The sequence below is a fragment of the Enhydra lutris genome, unplaced genomic scaffold, assembly GCF_002288905.1.
Source record: "Enhydra lutris kenyoni isolate GAN:26980312 unplaced genomic scaffold, ASM228890v2 scaffoldscaffold46, whole genome shotgun sequence".
Taxonomy (NCBI): Eukaryota; Metazoa; Chordata; class Mammalia; order Carnivora; family Mustelidae; genus Enhydra; species Enhydra lutris.
Genome location: NW_019154130.1, coordinates 13,087,082 through 13,108,254, shown reverse-complemented (window position 1 = coordinate 13,108,254; position 21,173 = coordinate 13,087,082). Strand labels below are relative to the sequence as shown.

Here is a 21,173-nt window from a genome sequence, read left to right as displayed (position 1 = left end):
CAGTTTTAAAAGGCTTAAACAGGTAAAGGTTTAATTATCTTGTGCAATAAGAAACCCGGGGCACTGAGAAAGGAGATATTAATATAAGCAGTGCAGAACAATAAACAGCTCAACAATATCACCATGGATCCAAGCTCCTTCTGTCTGCCTACTTTATTATCTTCAGTATGTGGCTTTTATCTTCTTGGTCACAAAATGGCTGCTGCATCTCCAGGACTCAAGCCTTTATCCCAAGAGGGAAAAAGGAGGAAGGGCAGAGTGGAAAATACCTTCTCGTCAGGTGCTTTGCCTTTTTACTTTAGAAAACAAAACTTTCCTCAGGGACTTCTCCCTTTGTATCTTGTTCACCAAAACTCAGTCATACTGTTATCTGTATGTATCTCCAAAAGAGGCTGGAGTTCAACTCTTTTTACTTTCTAGTACTTACAATAGATGAAGGCAAGGAAAAGAGGTTGGAATGGGGGATAAATGGGACACCAGTGTCTGTCACAGTGAGTGACACAATCAAATCTTTGTCTTAGACAACAGTGGTGGTAGACCACCAAAAACAAACACCAAATGAGGCAATGTGGGTTACAGGTAGCTCTTCCACTATTTGGTTGTGTAAATCACTTAATCTCTCCGTGCCTGAATTTCCACACCTTGAAAATAAAAGAATTTCTAAGAGCTGTTCCTGCTCTAAAATTCACTGATCCTAAGTTATAGCTTGAAGTTCACTGAAAACCAGTTTGCTCTTATATAATCACAAATACCAGAGGAGCAAAATAATTTACTTTCTCCCTTTCGGGCTCATCTGGAAATATGCAGGCTGCACTCACTTCCGGGAATAGTGTTTCATTTTCAGAAAGGACTCTGCAGAGGAAGAGATATTTTATAAAAGCAGGAGCAAAAGCCACAATTACCCTGACAGCAAAGTCAGGGTGAAGAACCACAAGACAAGTACATGTCCTCACAGTGGCCCTACTCCTCTTTTATAGCTGTCTAACTTAGGAAGAAATGAAATCCATTCCATCATCCAAGGCCCTACCACATTATATCCCATTTTCCCAATATCTTCAAATTATAATTTCATGTAAGTGAATTTTCCACATAACAAACTTCTCCTTTAAAAAATAAAACTTCCTCCTCCCACTTTTGATCATTCTCTGCATAATCTTGTCAAAATACATGATCTACTTCTCTGCCTTCTTAAAGAAAGCATAATAAACATAATTTCATTTCTTGATGGCTCAGAAACAATAGTGTTTCATCAACTCTTGGCCTATAAAAGGACTACATGAGAAGCATTTTCCTCTTTGCAAAATAGCCCACAAACCTTTGTTCATTTTTATGTGTGTGGTAGGTGTGTTAGTCATGGATTTTCTGTCTTTTTCTTGAGTGTCATGCTGCCTAAGAAGTTTCAAAGGACAGTTCTTTTTACAACAAGTAACTCTAGTTCTATAGTTCTCCATCCTCTCTATTCTCCCACTTTTATTCCCTCTTTCTAAACTGATACAGGCTAAGAAACTAGGAAACCAGAATATGTGTAAAGATCACTGATAATATTGAAAGTGAAGGCCTTAGAGCACCTGGGTCGCTCAGTGGGTTAAAGCCTCTGCCTTTGGCTCGGGTCATGATCCCAGGGTCCTGGGATCAAGCCCCGCATCGGGCTTTCTGCTTAGCAGGGAGCCTGCTTCCTCCTCTCTCTCTCTCTCTGCCTGCCTCTCTACCTACTTGTCATCTCTGTCAAATAAATAAATAAAATCTTTTAAAAAAAAAAAAAAGTGAAGGCCTTTTATACGAGGAAAAGTTTATGGACTTTGGGGCAGTTACTTTCACTCTTCAAAGGCCCTTTTCCCTTATTTCTGGTTGTACAGCTCTGTAGAGGCAAAATGAAATTGCCAGAATTAGAACCTGTAAATAAATTGAATGGCTGCCATATTTTCAAGCATACACTGGGTATGATCACAAGAAAACAAAATATACACAAGTCTATTTCAACAAGGTGGATAGGAAGATTGAGGCAGATTATAACAACAATAACAATATATATATATTGTTTTATATATAAAACAATAATATAAACTTATAAAACAATAATATCTATAACTCTGCATTGCTTCTACTTATTATATATCTGTGTATTATATATATTCAAATCCTTGATATTTGAAAGTTACAAGCCTCTAAGCTACTAGTCATTATTAACTTATACGTTAAAGTAAATCTCAAGAGTTCTTAGGTAAACTCTAGGATGAAGTCCACAAAATGGGGCTTGAGGAAGAAGAGAAGAGCATAGTTACCTCTTTATAAGATTTATACAAAATGAGAGGCTATACGAAATGAGTCACAGCTTATTATTTCTGCAAAATCAGTAGGCCTATTTTATGTGTTTGCTTTTATAATGTAAATCTTGCCCTCCAAAATCTGCTCTCTCATTTTCAGTTTTTGTTTTTTTCTCCTCCCTCAATCAGCATGATTTTGTTCGACGAGACCGGCCACTCCGTGTCCTAATTGACCTCATACAGAGGACAAAAGATGCTGTCCGTGAATTAGATAACCTACAGTACCGAAAAATGAAAAAAATTCTTTTCCAAGAGACACGAAACGGACCCTTGAATGAGTCACAGGAGGATGAAGAAGTAGGTTCGGTTTATTTGGTAGGCACTGATGGAGTGCCTACTACATGGGAAAGTTCTGGACTAGGCACAATGAAAACCACTTTTGGCGATAAAAATGTAATTGATGCTTTGGGCCTCAAGAAACATGCAGAGTTGCAAAAGAAACATACATAAAATAACTCTTATATAAGACAAAATATGAAAAATGCTTTTGAGGTGTGTCACCAGGCAGGGCTCCAGGGGAGAAAATTTTCTCCAGGGGAGAAAATAAGCCTGCTGGGGGGATTAGTGAAGTTTGTGTGCAGGACATGATGTGGTGGTTTCTGAGAGACAGGCATAGGACATTTTAGGCCCAGGAAGATGCTGTGCTTTCAGAAGATTATCCTGGCAACAGAATGAATTACGACAGACTGGAATGTGTCACATTCTATGTAACAGTCCATGCAAGAGGTAATAAGGACAGTGTCATTGGGGATGGGGGGAAAAGGAACACTTTTGAGAACACTTTTGAGAAACACTGTAGAGGTAGATTTGATAATACAGTGTTTCTCACTGAAAGTCACAGTGACAGGTGAGGAGGAGTTTAAGGTGACTCTGAACATTTTAGCTCAGGTGACTAGGGTATGTCAATACCAAGAATGGAGAAAAAGAATCAAGGAGAAATAGTAGGTTTAGAATGATTTCAGTTTGATGCCTGTTGAGTTTAATGGCATCATATGCTGCTGACATAGTATACAGAAGGAGTTTTCAAAGGAGAAGTGACTTTCTGTCTCCTCATTCAAATAACTTAAGAAGGATTGGTTGAAGTAAGGGTAATGATAGTTGGGACACCTGAATGGTAATGTCTGGCAGTTGGTTGGAAAATTCAAACCCAGAACATAAGAAAGAGGTCTGGGTAAAGAGTAGTTGGCTGGGGGTCAAGAGAATTAAAATGGTAATGAATCCGGAGTTGAATGCCTAATGGGAAGAGGGCCACGCCATATGAGGGACCCTAAGAAACATCACAGATATTCAACAGTCTGCAACTTCAAGGACGGAGTAGCCGGTAATAGCAGATACCACAGAGAGGTCAAGTTAGACAAGGACTTAAAAAAAAAAAAAAAAAAAAAAGGTTAACTGAGTTTTACAAGCAGGGCGTTTTTGATGACCTTCGTAAAAGTAGCTTTACAGGAGTAGTTAGGATGAATAATAGATAACAGTAGGTTTGTCGAATAAATGGGAAGTGAGAAAGTAGAGACAGTGAAAGCTGGTTATTTTAAGATTCATAAATTTGGCTGAGAAGGAAAAAGGGACAAAGGACAGTATGAAGAGAGGTCTGTAAGTATGGGTCAGGTCTCTTCATATTTATAGACAAAGTGGAAGAAGCCGGGCCAGAAGCATTGAAATTAGATGAGACAGATGTAGTTAAGTAGGATCTCAGGAAGTACATGGGATAGGAGCAGGAGTATAGAGCCTTGAACAAAAGAAAGGACTCCTCTTCCTCTAAAACTAGATAGAAAAGAGGAAAGGAATGAACAATGCATTTTATTTTACCTTTGTATATAAAAGAAAAAATTATCAATAATTATAAAAATGAAATTCAGAAAACTGAATTGGACTATAAATCTCTTGATTGCACATATACAAATGATCCCTTTTAATTGGGAAAATAAATCTGTTAAAAATATAACGTATTGGGCGCCTGGGTGGCTCAGTGGGTTAAGCCGCTGCCTTCGGCTCAGGTCATGATCTCAGGGTCCTGGGATCAAGTCCCGCATCGGGCTCTCTCTCAGCAGGGAGCCTGCTTCCCTCTCTCTCTGTCTCTCTGCTTGCCTCTCCCGTCTACTTGTGATATCTCTCTCTCTGTCAAATAAATAAATAAAATCTTTAAAAAATATATATATATAATGTATTATCTACCATTTTAAATTACCCATATTACCTATGCCAGTGATTCCTTAGAGTGCCATGGCTAAGTAACAACTCATTAAAGTTATATACATACAGTATGGTTCTTTGAAAATAGGATTTTTTTAACTAAGTTACCTTAATTATATTATTTAATCTTAAATCAAAAGATATCCCACTGTGATGGGTAAATGACATATTCTGATTATTTTACCACTTCTTAAATAGTAGTCTTTGGACTAGCAGTGATGAATACCAGTATTATTTAACAGATATATTTAATAAGATTACAGAGGTAAGCATGATAGAATTGCTTGAGGGAGGCAGAATTTAATTACCTGTCCAGGACAGTAGAATTAATATCCCTGCTTAGACATGAAGTTACTCAATAATGATTTGCAAAGGAATATATTCCTTGTCAAATCTCTGAAAACTCTTTTAACTCTATTTCAGTTTCAAACGACCGCTGCCCTAATTGTAAATATCCCAGATGTTACCCGTTCAGTTGCCTACAATCTTTCTCTAGCACCTTGATGTTCCGGAAAGTCTCTTACAAACCTGGCCCGATTTCTGCTTACGAATAGCAATACAATAATATAATAGTTGCATATGATGGGGGAAAGCCCTAGGATAGCGGCATTTGGAGCCTTATGACCCATGTCCAGAATAGCCCCTGAGGAAGGCAGGGAAGTGAATTTGAGATGTCTGAAAATGGTGGGGGAGTAGTAGAGTCACTACATAAAAAGTTTATCTTTGCAGATTTGGCAGAAAAGCAACTTGGCACTGCAGAATTGAGTGTGCTTAAAAGCTCAGTCAATGGATCGGCACTTTACCTCCAGTCATCTTTTTTAACCCCCATGCCCTATTTTTATAGGACAGCGAACATGGAACCAGCCTGATCAGGGAAATGGACAGCCTGGGCAGCAACCATTCCATCCCAAGCATGTCTGTGAGCACAGGCAGCCAGAGCAGCAGTGTGAACAGCATGCAGGAGGTCATGGACGAGAACAGCTCTGAACCTGTTATGATGCACGATGACGAAAGCACCGTAAATTCCACTTCCTCTGTTGTGCCCAAGAAGGTAGGTTCCCCGGTACCCTTCACAGCTCTAGGCTTTGTCATTGTAATGAAGCCAGATCAGGCCACTTGGCATCCAGACCTTTCAGGGGTGACTTTCTACAACTGCAGTATGGGACTAAACCTAGCACTTGATAGTTCTCTTATGTAAAAAGATAACAAAAGACTACGTAAAGCTGTAGCTCGGCCTGTTTCTTCATCTTCCTTTCCTGGTGCTCTGTCTACCATTATCAGTAAATAAAAATAAAAATAAATAAAGCTGTAAATCTCCAAGTCAAAGAAATTGATAAAATCCTCTCTAAACCATAACTTTAATACTGTACTCTTAACAGCTTCGTGAATATAACCCGTTTAGAAGCATGCTCTCAGAGGTGTGTTTCTTAATGTATAAGCTACCATTTGTTTAAGAAGCAGTTTCTACTCTTTTCTGTTGCTCTTAGATTTATTTCTAATTCTAAAACTAGTTCTGTCAGCTTAAATATTTTGACTTTTGAAGAACGGTTCTGTTTTTATTTTTACTTTGGTTTTCCAATTAAAGATCCCTCTGGGGCTCTTGGGTGGCACAGTTGGTTAAGAGTTGAACAACGGTTTTGGCTCAGGTCGTGATCTCAGAGACATGGGATCAAGCCCTGCCTCCAGCTCTGTGCTCAGTGCAGAGTCTGCTTAAGACTCTCTCCTTCTCCCTGCTCCCGCCACCCCCCATCTCTCAAATAAGTACATCTTACCAAAAAAAAAAAAAAAAAAATCCTCCTTTCATACAGGCCTATCATGGTTCATAAGTTGAAGTACTTCATGAAAAAATGAAAAAAAAGTCTTACAGTTTCTTGCAGAGCACTATCTATAAGATGAGTATTATATCTTAAAAAAAATTTTTTTTTAAAAAAAGGGGTGCCTGGGTGGCTCAGTGGGTTAAGCCTCTGCCTTTGGCTCAGGTCATGATCCCAGGACCCTGGGATCGAGCTCCGCATCAGGCTCTCTGCACAGTGGGGAGCCTGCTTCCCCCTCTCTCTCTGCCTGCCTCTCTGTCTACTTGTGATCTCTCTCTCTCTGTCGAATAACTAAATAAAATCTTTTTTAAAAAATTTTTAAAAAAAAGATGAGTATTCTACAGAATTACCAATAATTCTTTGGAAGAAGACCCAAAAATGTTTTGAGTGACTTTAGGTAAGTGGTCCATAGTGTAGAATTATATGAAAGAATCTGTTTTTCATTTTCCTTTTATGGTGTATATATATACTTATTTTAATAAATGCCAGTGATTACATTCTAATTTCAATGATAGAGCATATTTAAGAATTTTTTTTCACTTAGACGTCAATTGGTGCATTTTCCTTGGAACGAAAAGGAAATTGAACAGGTAAGGATGAAGGGCAGGAGAAAATATATTGGTCCCTGGTCATAAGTAGAGGAAGGATACACATTTATTTTCTGAACAGATTAACTTACTCATTTATTTAGCAAGAATTGGTGAGGACTTGTACCATGTGCCAGGAACTATAGTAGGCCCTGTGGATATCTAGGAAATAAAACACACGTAGCGCTTTCATGAAACTTACTATCTTTGGGGGAGATTAGGAAAATAATTGTACAAGTAACTATACCATTTGATTATGAAACTTCTGCTCTGGGTAAAAGGAGGATTTAATCTATTAGGGAGTAGTGGAAAGCCTACCCAGTGATGTAACTTGTAAGCTAAAACTTCACAGATAAGTAGAAGTTAACTAACCTGGGGTGAGGGATGGGGATGAGTCAGAAAACAAGTGCAAAGGCCCAGACAAAGAACTTTGTATGTTCAAGGAAGAGGGAAAAGGTCAGAGAAGTTAGAGCTTGGTGAGCAGTGTGAAGAGTGAATGGAGTACAGAAAAACAACAAGGACCAAATTATCAGAAAGTCATGGAAGCCTTCTGAGGAAAGGAGTTATATTCTACAGATGCAGAAATCTGCCAGGAGTTCAGCATTGGCAACCAGCTTCTTTAAACATGGGCAGGTGTTCCTGTATTTGAAAGGTAGAAAAGAAAGTTTTGCTGGACTCTCTTTTTGGAAGGAGCTATTGTGGATGCTGACCAATCTGGCTCTTTCCTTTACCTCTGGAGTTCCATGGGTATAGGGATCAAAAGAAAAGGATTTCCACTGGATCTTTTTACTCCAGGAACCCTCAAATGAGAACAGAATTAGAAGAAAGATACTACTAGCACAGTCAACAAAAAGGAAAACTCTGGTCTTGAATTTTAATTCTGATTTTGGTGTGTGATGGTACAGACCTGTCTTGTTGTAATACAGGTTTTTCAATACTTTTTTCTCTTGTGTGGTATCATCTTTTAAGAATAGATGTTAATTTATGGGGCACCTGGGTCTCACAGTTGGTCAAGCGGCTGACTCTTGGTTTTACCTCAGCTCATGATCTCAAGGTTGTGAGATCCAACCCTGCATCGAACCCCCCATCAGGCTCCCCACTCAGCACTTAAGTTTCTCTCTCTCTCTCTGCCCCTCCCCACCCACATTCTCTCTCTCTCTCTAAAATAAAATAAATCCTTTTTTTTTAAAATAATAGATATTAATTTATATTCTAAAATAGATGGTTGTATTTGATCCATACAAAATGTTTGTCAGGAAGAATTTAAGTTACATAATGTATTTCTATTTTATTATGAAATAAATATATGGAGGAAATGTGATGAAAGAAAATTGAAAAACACTTGTGAATAAAACTGAATGAATTAAATGAACTGAAAATATAAGCAGGCTAACCAAAAGCAACCCACAGAATGGGACAAAATATTTGCACATCATATTTCCATATCTAATATTTCCATATCTAATAAGGGATTGATATCCAGAATAGAAAGAGAACTCCTAAAACTCAAGAACCAAAAAACAACCAACCCAAATTGAAAATGAGCAAAGGTCTTGAATAGACATTTCTCCAAAGAAGATAAGCTCCAATAAGCTCATGAGGAGATGCTCAATAGCATTAATAATTAAGGAAATGCAAATAAGAACTATAATAAGATACCACCTCATGCCCATTAGGATGGCTAGACAAGAGTTGGCAAGGATGTGGAAAAATTGGAACCTTTGTGCAGTCGATAGGAATGTAAAATGGTATAGCTGCTGCGGCAAACAATAGGTAGTTCCTCAAAGAATTAAAAATAGAATTACCACATGACCCGCAGTTCCACTTCTGGGTATTTGCCCCCCAAAACTGAAAGTAGGGTCTCAAGGAAATATTTGTACAACTGTGTTCATAACAGCATTATTTATAATAGCTAAATTTTGGGAGCAACCCAAATGTCCATTGATGGATGAATGGATAAACAAAATACGGTATACATAAAATGGAATATTATTCAGCCTTAAAAAGGTAAAGAAATTCTGACGTACACTACAACATGGATGAACCATGACATTATACTAAGTGAAATATACCAGTAACAAAAAGATAAATGCTGTATGATTCCACTTTTATGAGGTATTTAGAGTAGCTAAAATCATAGAGACAAAAAAGTAGCATGGTGGCTGCCAGAGGCTGGGGTGTGGGATGAAATGGAGTGTTGTTTAATGGAGACAAGTTTCAGTTTTACAAGATGAAAGTATTACGGGGAGGATGGGGGCGATGGTTGCACAACATTAGAAGACTATTTAATAGGCCTAAACTATATACTTAAAAATAATTAAGATGATTAATTTAGATATATTTCACCACAATAAAAAAGGGGGAAAGTATAAGGAGGCAATAAAAGTAGAATATGTTAGATGTGAAAACTTAATATTAATTATATCTCTTCATGAAACCCATTTAAATCCTATACCTGGGCTTATAAATCTATCATTTTAAACACAACAGAAATATAAAAATTATTCAGAAACTTTGTATTTGTTGGTATGCTTGACTTCCTAAAAGTTTTCCACTTGGGAACATAAGTGAAATAGGATCTTGAGCTCTCAGTAGAAAATTTTATATAATGGATCATAGGAATGAGGAAACTAGTTTATAGTTCTGTCTGCCACTGTTAGTGTTATTTTACTTTAGGCGAGTCACAAAAAGCTCTCTGGTCCTCGGTTTCTTCATCTGTAAAATCAGGAGTTCTGTATGGCTTCAGAGATCCCTTCCAGCTCCTAAATTCTGTGTTTCTGTTCCTGTAATCTTTAGAGAAGCAGATCTCTGCTGTGACTTTCAAGGTGTTTTGTAGCGAGGTGCCTCAGGAACACACCTCATCCATACCTCCTCCAGGATAAGGCAGGCTTTTATCTCTTACATTTTGTGTTTGGATTCACTTAAAATTTCACTTAAAAAGGGGGGGGTTCCTAAAAGCCACTGTTCTGATCAGTCCCTCCTTCTTCATGCAGATGGCATAGCTGTGATACTGTATTACATGTAGGTACAGGTAACATTTAAGTCACATGTTGGATTCTCTGGGAAGCAGAGCTGAAACCGTTTCAAGCAGCAGTCTGTTTTTTAGGAGTTTCTTTTGGGGTCAACACCTGTGGAAGAGAGAAGGAAGCAGCATCGGGTGGAGGGCAAAGTTGAAATGAGATAGCAGACCTAACATCAGCTTCAGCCAACTCCTAAGGGAGCTGTGGAGCTAAAATGACCCTTCAGAGTTGTCCAAACTGAGTAAGAAGGGCTGGGACTTGCTACCCTCAGCCAGACCAGTCATTGCATATGAGCAGCCTGGGAAGGGTATGAGTTGATCCAGGCCACTCTCTCCAGCCAAGGCCACTCCAAAATGGACTGCCGGCCATTCTGACTGCCAGGATTCTAGTAGCAAGTCTTCTTAGAGGCAAAGATTTAGGTGGTGCATTTCTGAGTCTATTATAATTTGTGACCACAAAGTTTGTATTTGAAAGAAAGCAATCAATATTGTTTTATTAAACATTTACCAGTTTTGCATGGGTCTGTGACCAGAATCTTAGAAAAACCTATATATCACTAAATTATCATACTACAACCAATGTTCTACCCATTATCTCACTATCCTATTTTATTTTCTTTTTAATACTTATCACCATCTAATATTATATTATATATTAATTTGTTGATCTGTTATTTCATTTGTAGAATGTAAATTTCGTTAAGGCAAAGACTATGCCTGCCTTGTTCCACACTACGTCTTAACACCTAGAACAGTCAGAGGCATTCAGTAAAAAACTATGGAATGAATGAATGGACGCACGAATAAAAAAACACAAGGAATGAATTAATTGCCAGAGGCTGAACATCATGCTATTTTGGTTCATTGAACATATGGATTAAAAGGGTTAAATAATCTTTAGTATTGTCTTTATGGTTTAAAAGACTTAAATAGCATTTCTTCAATAATTATACTCCAGACAGTAAGAACATGCTTAATAAATACCAAAATATAAGAATAAGAGTGGGGCATTTTTTGGTCCCCCCATCTTGATTGGTACAATCAAGCAGACATTATCCTAAATTAGTGAAACCATAGATATGAAACAGATTACCGTCTTATATAGGAAGTGAACTTATTTTTAAAGTCCATGTACAACTGGTAAGAGTGTGACTTGCAGTTAACTGCTCCGCATCCAGAATAAAGAAGCCCTGATTTTAGCAGGACAATTCTATCACAGATCAAGCCCCAAAACTGTGAAGTGGGACTCTGAAAATTTTCCTTTGGCATCAGAATTTCAGATTACTTCTTTTTCTCCAGTCCTCTCCTCTATTCTGTTCTTTCCCAGGCCCTGAAGGGACCCTAATCTAATCTCCCTTTTGAGTAAAAATGACTTGGTAAGTCTAAAAGTATTTTTGGACAAAATAATCTTCAAGCACTTTTCCCCTTGCTCATGTTGCCATATTGCTTTTTCCAGTAACAGTAATATCATCATATGACTAGACTGTTAGCTCCTCAAGAACATCTCTTTTCCTACCACCCAGCACAGTGCCTGCCACATAGTAAGCACTCAATAAATGTTTTGTGAACTAAAATGAAGGTGAACTTATATAGGACACAACTCTACATATGCCTCAATTCTCATTTTTTTCCCAAATGACTCCAGAGCAAACTCCTAATCCAGATTAGGTTTTTTGCTGCTATTTAGCTTGCTTCTGAGCCTCCGCCCTACTCCTTAAAATCGCTGTGGGTATAGTAGCAGCAAACAGATTCTAATAGCGATCTAACCACCAAAGTCTGATCTTTTAATCTGCCAGTGGAAAGGTACACTTTCAGTTATTTTTGCCTGCTGCTGCCTTCTATTAATATAGATCATAAGACTTTAATATATGAAAGTGTTTGTTAATCAGTTTGTTATTTTAGGTATGCCTAATGAACTCTAGTCATCATGGCCCCCTTTTAGAGATTATTTTAAAAAACCATTCTATCTTAACTTTTAAAGCTTTATTTGGCCTTTTTCCTATGAGTCAGTGTTCTCCACCCCATCCCCCTTACCCCCACAGCCCCTTCTTTAAGAAAAAAATGGCTTTCACCATTTTTGTGGGAGGGAAAAAAAAGAAAAGATGTCCTTGAGAGGATAGGATGTTCTAGTTTAATTTTCACTTGCTTCAGTGGCCTTTTCTATTATTTTTGTTAAAGAGATGGGCGGGTTCTTTGACTCTTCAACTCAAATTTGGCAAACTAAAAGTAAATTAACATACGAAGACAATGTTTCTCAAACAGAGCAGTCATAAAAACCACCTGTCTATAGTAGTGTCTTTATCCCCTGCGTTCTAGTCATTTTTTTCTCCCTAGTAGCTACCCTCCCCAGTAAAGATAGCCTTGTCCATCCATCTTCTTCCCTTCCTCTAGCCCCAGCTTTCAATAGCAACAACTGCTTATGCAGTAATTAGTAATTTTGAAATGAACGAAAACAAAAGAGAGGTGGTGGGTTTGTTGATCCCTTCTCCACAGCATAAAAAGTTTGGGAATCTATGAAAAGGCTTCTTATCATCTGACAAAAGCCATTTTTAGATCTTCTTCCTGCCGCCTAAAATAAAGGTGTACCTGTGTGTTACAATTTTATGACTTTCTCAGAGTACAGAGTAGCAGGTTTTTATGAAATAGAAATTTGAACTCTCTTAAATAATAAAAGAGAAAATGTCATTTTCCCAGAATCTTCTCAGACCTATATTCTTGAATTTATTTATTCAGCAAACATTTGCTGAATGCCTACTAAGTATCAAGCACTAGGTGGGTGCCAGGGAGACAGATTTTCCAAACCATATTTACTGTTTTCAGAAAGCTCACAGTCTCTTGCACAGACACACAAGTAAGTATGTGATAGTATAATAAAGATATACCAAAAGTATAACAGTGTCCAGACGAGTGGTTTCCGGGGATAATTTCAAGTGAATCTGGAAACTCTAAACAAGCAGCTACACCATGAATCTTAATTTCACAATCTTAATAAATAGCTACTTAGAGAAAAACTTTTAAATAGAAGTAAAGCTTCCTGTTCAGTGTGTAATAGTAAAGTTTGTGCTTCAAGCTTTATGTACTTAAGCATATTGTATAAAAGCTCAGCTCTTCTTGCTAAAGATTTGACCAAAATTATGACAGTTTCTTTTCTTTTTAATCTGAAAAAAATTTTTTACAGTGAAAGAACATTATAAATTTACCGGTTAACATAGATTTACTTAAAACTGGTTCTCAACAATATGGGTATTTGAAAGAGCTACTTTGTTTATTCCCAGATGATAATGTTTTAAAGATAAATTATAGACAATACCTACATTCTGTCTTGGTAAGGTAGAACATGGTATTTGTTCTTAAAAAAAAAAAAAAAAAAGATTTAATTTTTAAGTAATCTCTACCCCCAGTGTGGGATTCAAACTTACAACCCCAAGATCAAGAATCGCATGCTCTGTCAAGTCAGCCAGGCACCCCAATACTTGATCTTAATCTTCTAAAATCATTCTTCAACATCAACGATGTTGGCCCTCACCTTATTTGCAGATAATCTGCTTCAGTACCTAACTGCATAAAATAGCAAATTGTCCCTTTCCATTATTAGTCTTAAAATGTGTGCAGTTCAGGAAGTGTGGGAGCCAGGTGTGGTGCTCGTCTTGAAAGGGACTGCTATTTGAAGGGGCAGTATAGCCAACAGACAACATACCCAGTAAAGTTGATAGTTTAATTTGTTTGTACTTCTCAAGTCACATTTCCCTCATTTTAAAATTGCATCATTGTTTATCTTCAGAATTTTAAACTCGTTTTGATGCAATGGAATTGAATATTTTAAAAATCATTTTCCTGTGCATTTGAAGTGGGTGTCTACTGTTAGACTAAAATTTTACCTCATTTTGTGGTCTCTCACATAATAGTTGAACACCTTTAGTGTGGGGATAGGTTATGAAGTTGCTGTGGAAAACTAAGAATTCTTTCATGAAATGAAAAGAATTTTAAGCTGGAGTAAAGAATGATACGGTTAACATTATGTACTATACCTGAAGTAGATTTAAATTTGGGACCTATTGTTCAGATTAGCTTTTAAAGTAGTATTATTTTTGTCCAAGGGGATGGGGAAAAAATAATAAAATAGCATTATTTTTAAAATATACCTTAGTGAGGTATTGAATGAGCTGCGTGTTAACTAAAATCACTATGATTTTGAATATTAACTTTTCCAGTGTATTCCAATATTCTTGGTTTAAAAATTTAGCAAATATAATGTGACTTTTAATTTGCTAAGCAAGACCTAGCCTATAAGTGCTAATTTATATCTGAGAGAAAACACACTAATAAAATTAAAATTATATGTATTTGCACATGAATGTGTTTCACTTTATTCCATTGAGTGAACCATAAAGATTCTAGTGTTACTAGTTATTTTTGTAAATCAAGTTCTTACAGTGTGAAACTGAGCTGCTACCTCTCAGTCAGTGTACTTAATGTTAGCTAATTAATAATCACCAAACTTTGAATTCTTAAGGCCTCCTGTAAAACCACAGGACCCTACCTAATCTATCTCATCTGATTGCTGCCATTTAGACGCTTCTTGTTTTTCTGGTACTGTAATATTAGAAGTGATCAGTTTCTGAGCACCTGGTTGGCTCAGTGAGTTAATTAAGCATCTGCCTTCTGCTCAGGTCATGATATCAGGGTCCTGGGATTGAGCCCTGCATCAGGTTCCCTGCTTAGTGGGGAGTCTGCTTCTCCCTCTCCCTCTGCCCTCCCCACTCATGTTCTCACTCACCCTGCTCTCTCTCACTCTCTCAAATAAATAAAAAAATAAAAATTAAAAATATTTTTAAAAAATCAATTTTGGAGATAAATGTAACTGATTAATAAATATCCAGTAATGTCAATGGCAGTAGATCCCATTGCCTTGCTCTCAAGAACCTTAAACCTAGCGCATAAATCCTAGTCCCATACTTGACCTCTCTTTGTCCTATAAAATAAAAGGTTAGATTTCCTGGGAAATAATATAGTAGTTTCTTTGGGCCATCAAGGTTGTTGTTGTTTTGTTTTGTTTTTTTTTTAATAATCTCAAAAATACGGGTTGAGGTACATTTTTAACCTGTGGTACTAATAGAACTGATTGTTGCAGTGATGGAAACGATCTATACCTGCACTGTTCAGTATGGTAGCCATAGCTAATGACTACCTTAAAACAACAGGTACGACATGGGAACTGAATTTTACATTTTATTTAATTTAAATATCCATGTGGCTACTGACTATCATATAAGACAGTACAGCAATAGAATATCCTTGAATTTGACATATATGTCCTCAATGGCATTAAAGGTCCCTTCATTATTTAAAAACAAAATAGACCTCAATACAGTAAATTTAAAAAGATCTCTAAATATAGATGTAATGTTTGATACCTGCCTAACATTCTGGAGCATTCTAAATTTATAAATTGAAAAAGAAAATCAGCCCAATGGTAAATTTAATCTTGGCTCTTGACTTTTACCTGAAAACCTGGATATAAAATTTAATTTCCCTCAAGAATATCTGTGTCTTGACTTTAAAAAATTTTAGATGATATAATTAAATTTTGTGTTTGTAAACCTCTTCAATTTTTGTTTTCTGTTGAAAGAGCAAGGAATTATTTTTAAAAAATTTTTTTCAGATAGTCATAGACAAAATGCAAAACTGACTTCTCACAAATGGTTTCTCCTAAAACCCTAGGGCAATACGGGAATTAATTTCTCCTTCCCCATCCTGAACATGTACTATTTAAAAATCCCCCATGGTTGTACATGTTTTTGAGCTATTATTATGGTATCTTTTTTTCTGAAGGGTTAAGAGCTACTTACTGACTAACCACTCCATCTTTTATAGAGAAAAGCATCACCCTTTGAAAGCATTTTCCCCTTTAAAACTCATTTAAATTGCATTTAAGAAACATCCGTTATTACCCTTCCAGGGAATGTTATTTTTCACTGGGCGTTACAACAAGATTAATCATCTCTGCCTATCAAGAAGCACAGATTTGATTAAATCATCCAAGGACATTAAATCCCAGCCTTACTCACTCTAGTGACCATAGCGAGACTAAGTTGAGGAAGAATTTGTGAAAGTATCATTTGGTTAAAATTGCATGCCTGTCTCTTTAAATCTAAAAAAAAATCCTTTCAGAAGCTGTAGAGAGAAGGTGCTAGAACTGTGTACGATCATGACTGGAAAGCAGGATCCCTCAGTGACTGCTGAATCTTCCCAGCACAAGATAGAGAGGCAGTTCAGCACAAGCCTACACTGGTTCTAGGCAGAACGATGATCCTACCGAACAGATCTCAAATAAAATTAAATTGAGAAAGCAGATCTTTCAAGGGAATGAGGCGGAGGCTCGCTTTTATGTTAAAAGCAACCAGCATCCTCCTTGCTAGACATGGACATGACATTTTTAAAGGAATTATTTGGTTACAGCGTTTTAAGCAAACTGTTCTAAGGAGTCCGTACATTGCATTGTTTTTTCTATTCTTTTTTTCTTTTGCATATATGTAATTCTGGAGGTAAAGAAAAAGCCTGCCAGGGATTCAGAAGGCATCCCACTAGCGATCAGCTGACATTCCTAACTGAAGGCTGCAATGTGTTGCTTATTCATTTTGTACCGTGGGAGCTGCGGGGACTAGCAGAGAGCTAAACTATGCATTTCAAACAGCAGTGCTTGTGCAGAAAGAGGGGTGAGAGAGAGGCAGCCGGCGAGGAAAGAGCACAGCTGGACTTTCTCCTTGTTTTTATCCATTTCTGCAGGATCATGTATTCATAAGGGATGAGGCGGGCCACGGCGATCCCAGGCCTGAGCCGCGGCCTACCCAGTCAGTTCAGAGCCAGGCCCTCCACTACCGGAACAGAGAGCGCTTTGCCACGATCAAATCAGCATCTTTGGTAAGCAAACACCCCTCTACCCACCTTCCCTTCCTTCCCCTCCTCCCCATCTGGCAGCCTCTCGCCCTCCCTGAGCCTCTCTCGGCTTCATGGATGGGAGGAAAGGAGTCAAGAATGTTTTCTCCCTCCTAATAATTTTATTCATTTTAGAAAAAAATCTGTTGGCATGGCAACCTGATCTCAGATATTTTAGCATTGTCTACGGCATGGAAAAAAAAAAAAAAAACCTTTGTGTGTGTGTGTGTGTGTATGTGTGTGTGTATTTATATATGCTGTATGTGCAAAATAAAAGGCCTTTAAGATGAAGTTGCTAACCTATCCAATTTTTTTAAAGCTATTTGTCTTTTCATTGAAATAACAATGCTAAAAAAATTTTTAAAGGTATTTGATGTATGTGTGTGCAGGGCACTATGCTTCTTTTTGTATAGATGCTTGTGTGTTTGTAATGTATACACACATATCAAAAGATAAAACACAATTTTTGAAAATATATCACTGCTAGCTAATGTATGTAATTGTAGAAAATAAGATACTAGCTTCCTAGGGATGAATTGCTGGTTCGTTCTGGTTCATTCATTTATTTATTGCAACAATGGTAGTGGCTGCACTTCCCCATTTAACCCCTGAAGAATTTCCTGGCACCAATAAAGCAAGAGGGGCTTTGTAGGAGAGGATATGGATGATTGTGGAAGAAAGGATACTGTAGGATCCTTCAGCATTTTTACTATTGCAAATGTGATTGCTGGATGCCCTTGTAGTAGCAAAAGGGGTGTGTGCTGGAAGAGTTAGTTTTCATGCCTCCTCCCCTTGGCCCCCCACGCGTGCGCGTGCGCGCTCACATACTCACACACACACACTCACATCGTTTCATCTTTGGCACTCTAAACTCTCTTTAATCTTTTGCTTCTGAATCTCACTTCTCAGCCGAAAAATTATTGAAATATTCATTTTTTTGCCCAGATTGATGTTAGAGGTCACATGGGCAGGAAGAGTTAGTGTACACTGCCTGGCTATTACATTTAGAACCTATGATGACATCATCCAAGGCCGACCCAGAAATTATTTTTCTTGTCCTATTTTTTAAACCTGATTTCCACTTTCATCTCTCAAGTCTTTCAAAGGCTTCAGTTATCTTTGAAATCGATAATGGACTATAATCTTTAAAAACCCAAATATGAGGAAAATGGAAGTTAAAGCACCTACCTATTGCTATGCCTGCTGCTGTCTAAAAGCAAGCATTTTAATTGAGACTGCTTATCAATAAGCCTGCCTTTAAGTTCCTTTGTATAGAAGTTTCTTGTCATCTCTTAATGGGCAGTTTTTCATTTTAAATGAATGTTACACCGTGTAATGGAGATATAAAAATGTCCACTCTGTATTTGCTAATGATTGCTAAGCACCTAAAAAATAACATGCTTTTGAGTCTAAATAAAGAACCATGAATTTATTAATAAATATCTTCATGTCACAATACCTGACCAAAAAATATGGTATTTATATAATATTCTTGCTTACCACCGACTCTTGTGAGACTTGTATCTTTATCCAGACATGTTCATGTAGAAATGAGAGGAGAAAGGCTGAGCAGCCACTGAGACTCAGAGCACCAGAAGCAGGTTTTTGAATGTGAAACAAACATTATACCAAGTGGATCTTACCCCCTCTGGGAAAAGTGTCTTTTGTCACTTGCCACACCCTCATTCCCACATCATATATTCATGACCTCTCCTTCCTCCTAGTAAGATGTTACTACTGCCATACCACAATGATCTCACGCTTGTGTTTGTACACTCACCCAGGGCTACTCTGTGCCTGTCAGCCATCCCAGTCTTCTCTGTGCTTTATGAAAGCTGCTTCCCTGCTAGGCCACCTGAGGGCTAGAGGCAAAGTCCTAAGGAACCCCTCTGAATCCTACAGGCTTCCCAGTGCCCAGCCAGAGAGTAGCTGAGATCAGTCTCTGATGGACTTTGGATTGGCTAAAAGGCTCCCTGCCCCTATATTAAGTTAAAAGCTGAGTAGCTAATAGACTGTTGCGGTAGCCACTGTAAAATAAGTTGTTTCATGTGGAAAACCTTCTCCAGATGTCATGCTTTGGGGGTCATGGTGGGATTGATGGAAGTTTATCAGAGGTCAGTGGTATTTGCATCTAGTGCTCTTTCAGAAAAAAGAATTAATGTAAAGGAAAGGTGGTATGATGTTATATGGTTCCATGTCTCACTTTGGACAATCTAATTATTGGTCTGGGTATTTTAATGTATCTTATCAAGTACTATAGTTCTACCAATTTTATGTTAAAGGCTAATTCCCAGTAGTCCAGTAGGAATAAATAAATCAGGACACTGGAATATCAAAAAGAAGTATCTAAATTTTAAAATTATGTCATGAATCTTTTTGCTTTTCATGGATCTCAGCTCAAAGGAAAAAGACTAAAGTTATTTAATGACATAAAAGTAGGAGCAAGATCATGGGAAAATGGAAGTCCAGGGCAATGAATAATCAAGTCATTTTTGAAACCCTTTTCACTTCCCATAGTTGGTAACAATACTATATTGATTTATTTATTTTGGTTTTACTCTTTATAGTCTTCTACATAGAAGTGCTAACGAGCCACAGAGTGATTAAAAGTGAACAGCAAAAAGAAAAAAGAATTCAGAAATTATTTATTTCTAACTATTAGATAAATGAATATATATTTTTAAAAGAGTGTGTATTTTAAATAGACTTACAAACTGACAAAAAATTTTATAGTTCCTTAAATTTGTTTAATCAGCCTACCTCTTATACATAAACCTAAAGGAGACCTAAATCTGTGGGGTTTGCCCTTTGCATTTTTTTCTACACTGTGCTTTTGAATGGAGCCATTGACAAGTGTATGCAGCCCATGGGTTGCAGGCTTTTTACTTCTTGATGTTTTTACCATTTTGGCACCTTAAAACAGATTTTTTTATGTTAATTTGCACTGCTGCACAATTACATTTGTAACAAAGGAAAAGCAAGGACTGTGAACCTTAATATCAGAGGTAACTCTGAGGAAACTTCAGAATTATGTAGAATTATGTATTTTTTATTATAATCATAGAAGGGCAGCAATTATTGACCTTATTTTGAAAAACTAGGAAAAGGAAGGGCATTTCATAGAACCTTTTTTATTTATCCTTTCTTTTTCTTCTGTAAGAAAGTTCATAATGAACTGATTCATGATCTGGAGAAAGGAGTTGTTTATATAGTTCTTCAGAATTACTCATCTGCCTTATTGGGCCCTTGAGATGTGGCTCCCTTAAGTTTTTATTGTTGGTAAATGGAGATCCTAATATTTTAATTGGATTGGTAACCCATGAGAGTGTTTTCAGCTGTTGTCATATCTGATGTCATTTCTTAGAATTTCATAATGTTCTGGATAGTAGTTCCCATAGTAGATGTTAATAGAAAGAGCACAAGCCCATATCTGTCGGGCAGTTCAGCTTTTGGTCTTATGAAGGAATTCTCACAGGAATGAGTGGTCTTACTACACAGGGGAATTTATGTTAGAGTACATATTGTCCCGAGGAGGATGGGAGAGCACCTGGACGGCTCATTCAGTAGAGCATACAACTCTTGATCTCAGAGTCAAGCTCCATGTTGGGTGTAGAGCCTACTTAAAAAAAAAAAAAAAAAAAAAAAAAAAACATATTAGGGACAGGGGCATAAAACTCTTAGTTTCTAATCTCTAGGAAAGCATGTAGACAAAAATGATTATTGTCCTATCCATGCAAATGTGAATTTTTGTTTTTACTTTGCCTTTACCAGATTCAGCAGGAAAGCTCATATAAAAATGGAGTCTTCATTTCGATTTTAAAAATGCAACCTAATTTCCAGCTAATTGTGAAAGTGGATACCTGAATAAGTTTGATAGACAAGCATAAAAATATTAGAGCCTCTGAAGTTAGTGCTGTTTCACCCCTCATGAGCCCCACTGTTCTATATCTGAGGGCTGGAAGATGTGTTTTCTTCCAGGATAGTGTACGAGAGGATGCTTATCAGAATGTTTTGTAGCTCCTTTTTCCTTTTTCTTAGCTTCTTAATCTCACTAGGGTCATTACTGAGACCATTTTTCACTTATGCTGCCCAGTCTCTATACCCAACCCACGTGAACAAACTCTCTCAGTAAACATGCTGAATTAAGGAAAGAACAAAGTCTCTTCCAGTCCTGCTCTCACATGAGAATTTGGATTTGCAAGTGTACATTTCTAAGTGCTTCCTGCCAGTATTTCTGTATAAGGCAGAATTGCCCATTTTCCATCATTACTTTTGGTACAAACTTAAAATGTTTTTCCCT

The 21,173-nt window shown here is 37.2% G+C and overlaps 1 protein-coding gene across 1 annotated transcript in view; it reads left to right on the top strand.

Annotated features, from left to right (window-relative positions):
* Window positions 1-21,173, top strand: part of LOC111156378 (TAO kinase 3) — a 188,239-nt gene that overhangs the window by 139,355 nt on the left and 27,711 nt on the right. The window contains exons 12-14 of the mRNA XM_022517211.1: window positions 2,454-2,621; window positions 5,362-5,568; window positions 16,724-16,858. Of these exons, the coding sequence (XP_022372919.1) occupies window positions 2,454-2,621; window positions 5,362-5,568; window positions 16,724-16,858 (510 nt within the window). The remainder of the gene's footprint in view (window positions 1-2,453; window positions 2,622-5,361; window positions 5,569-16,723; window positions 16,859-21,173) is intronic.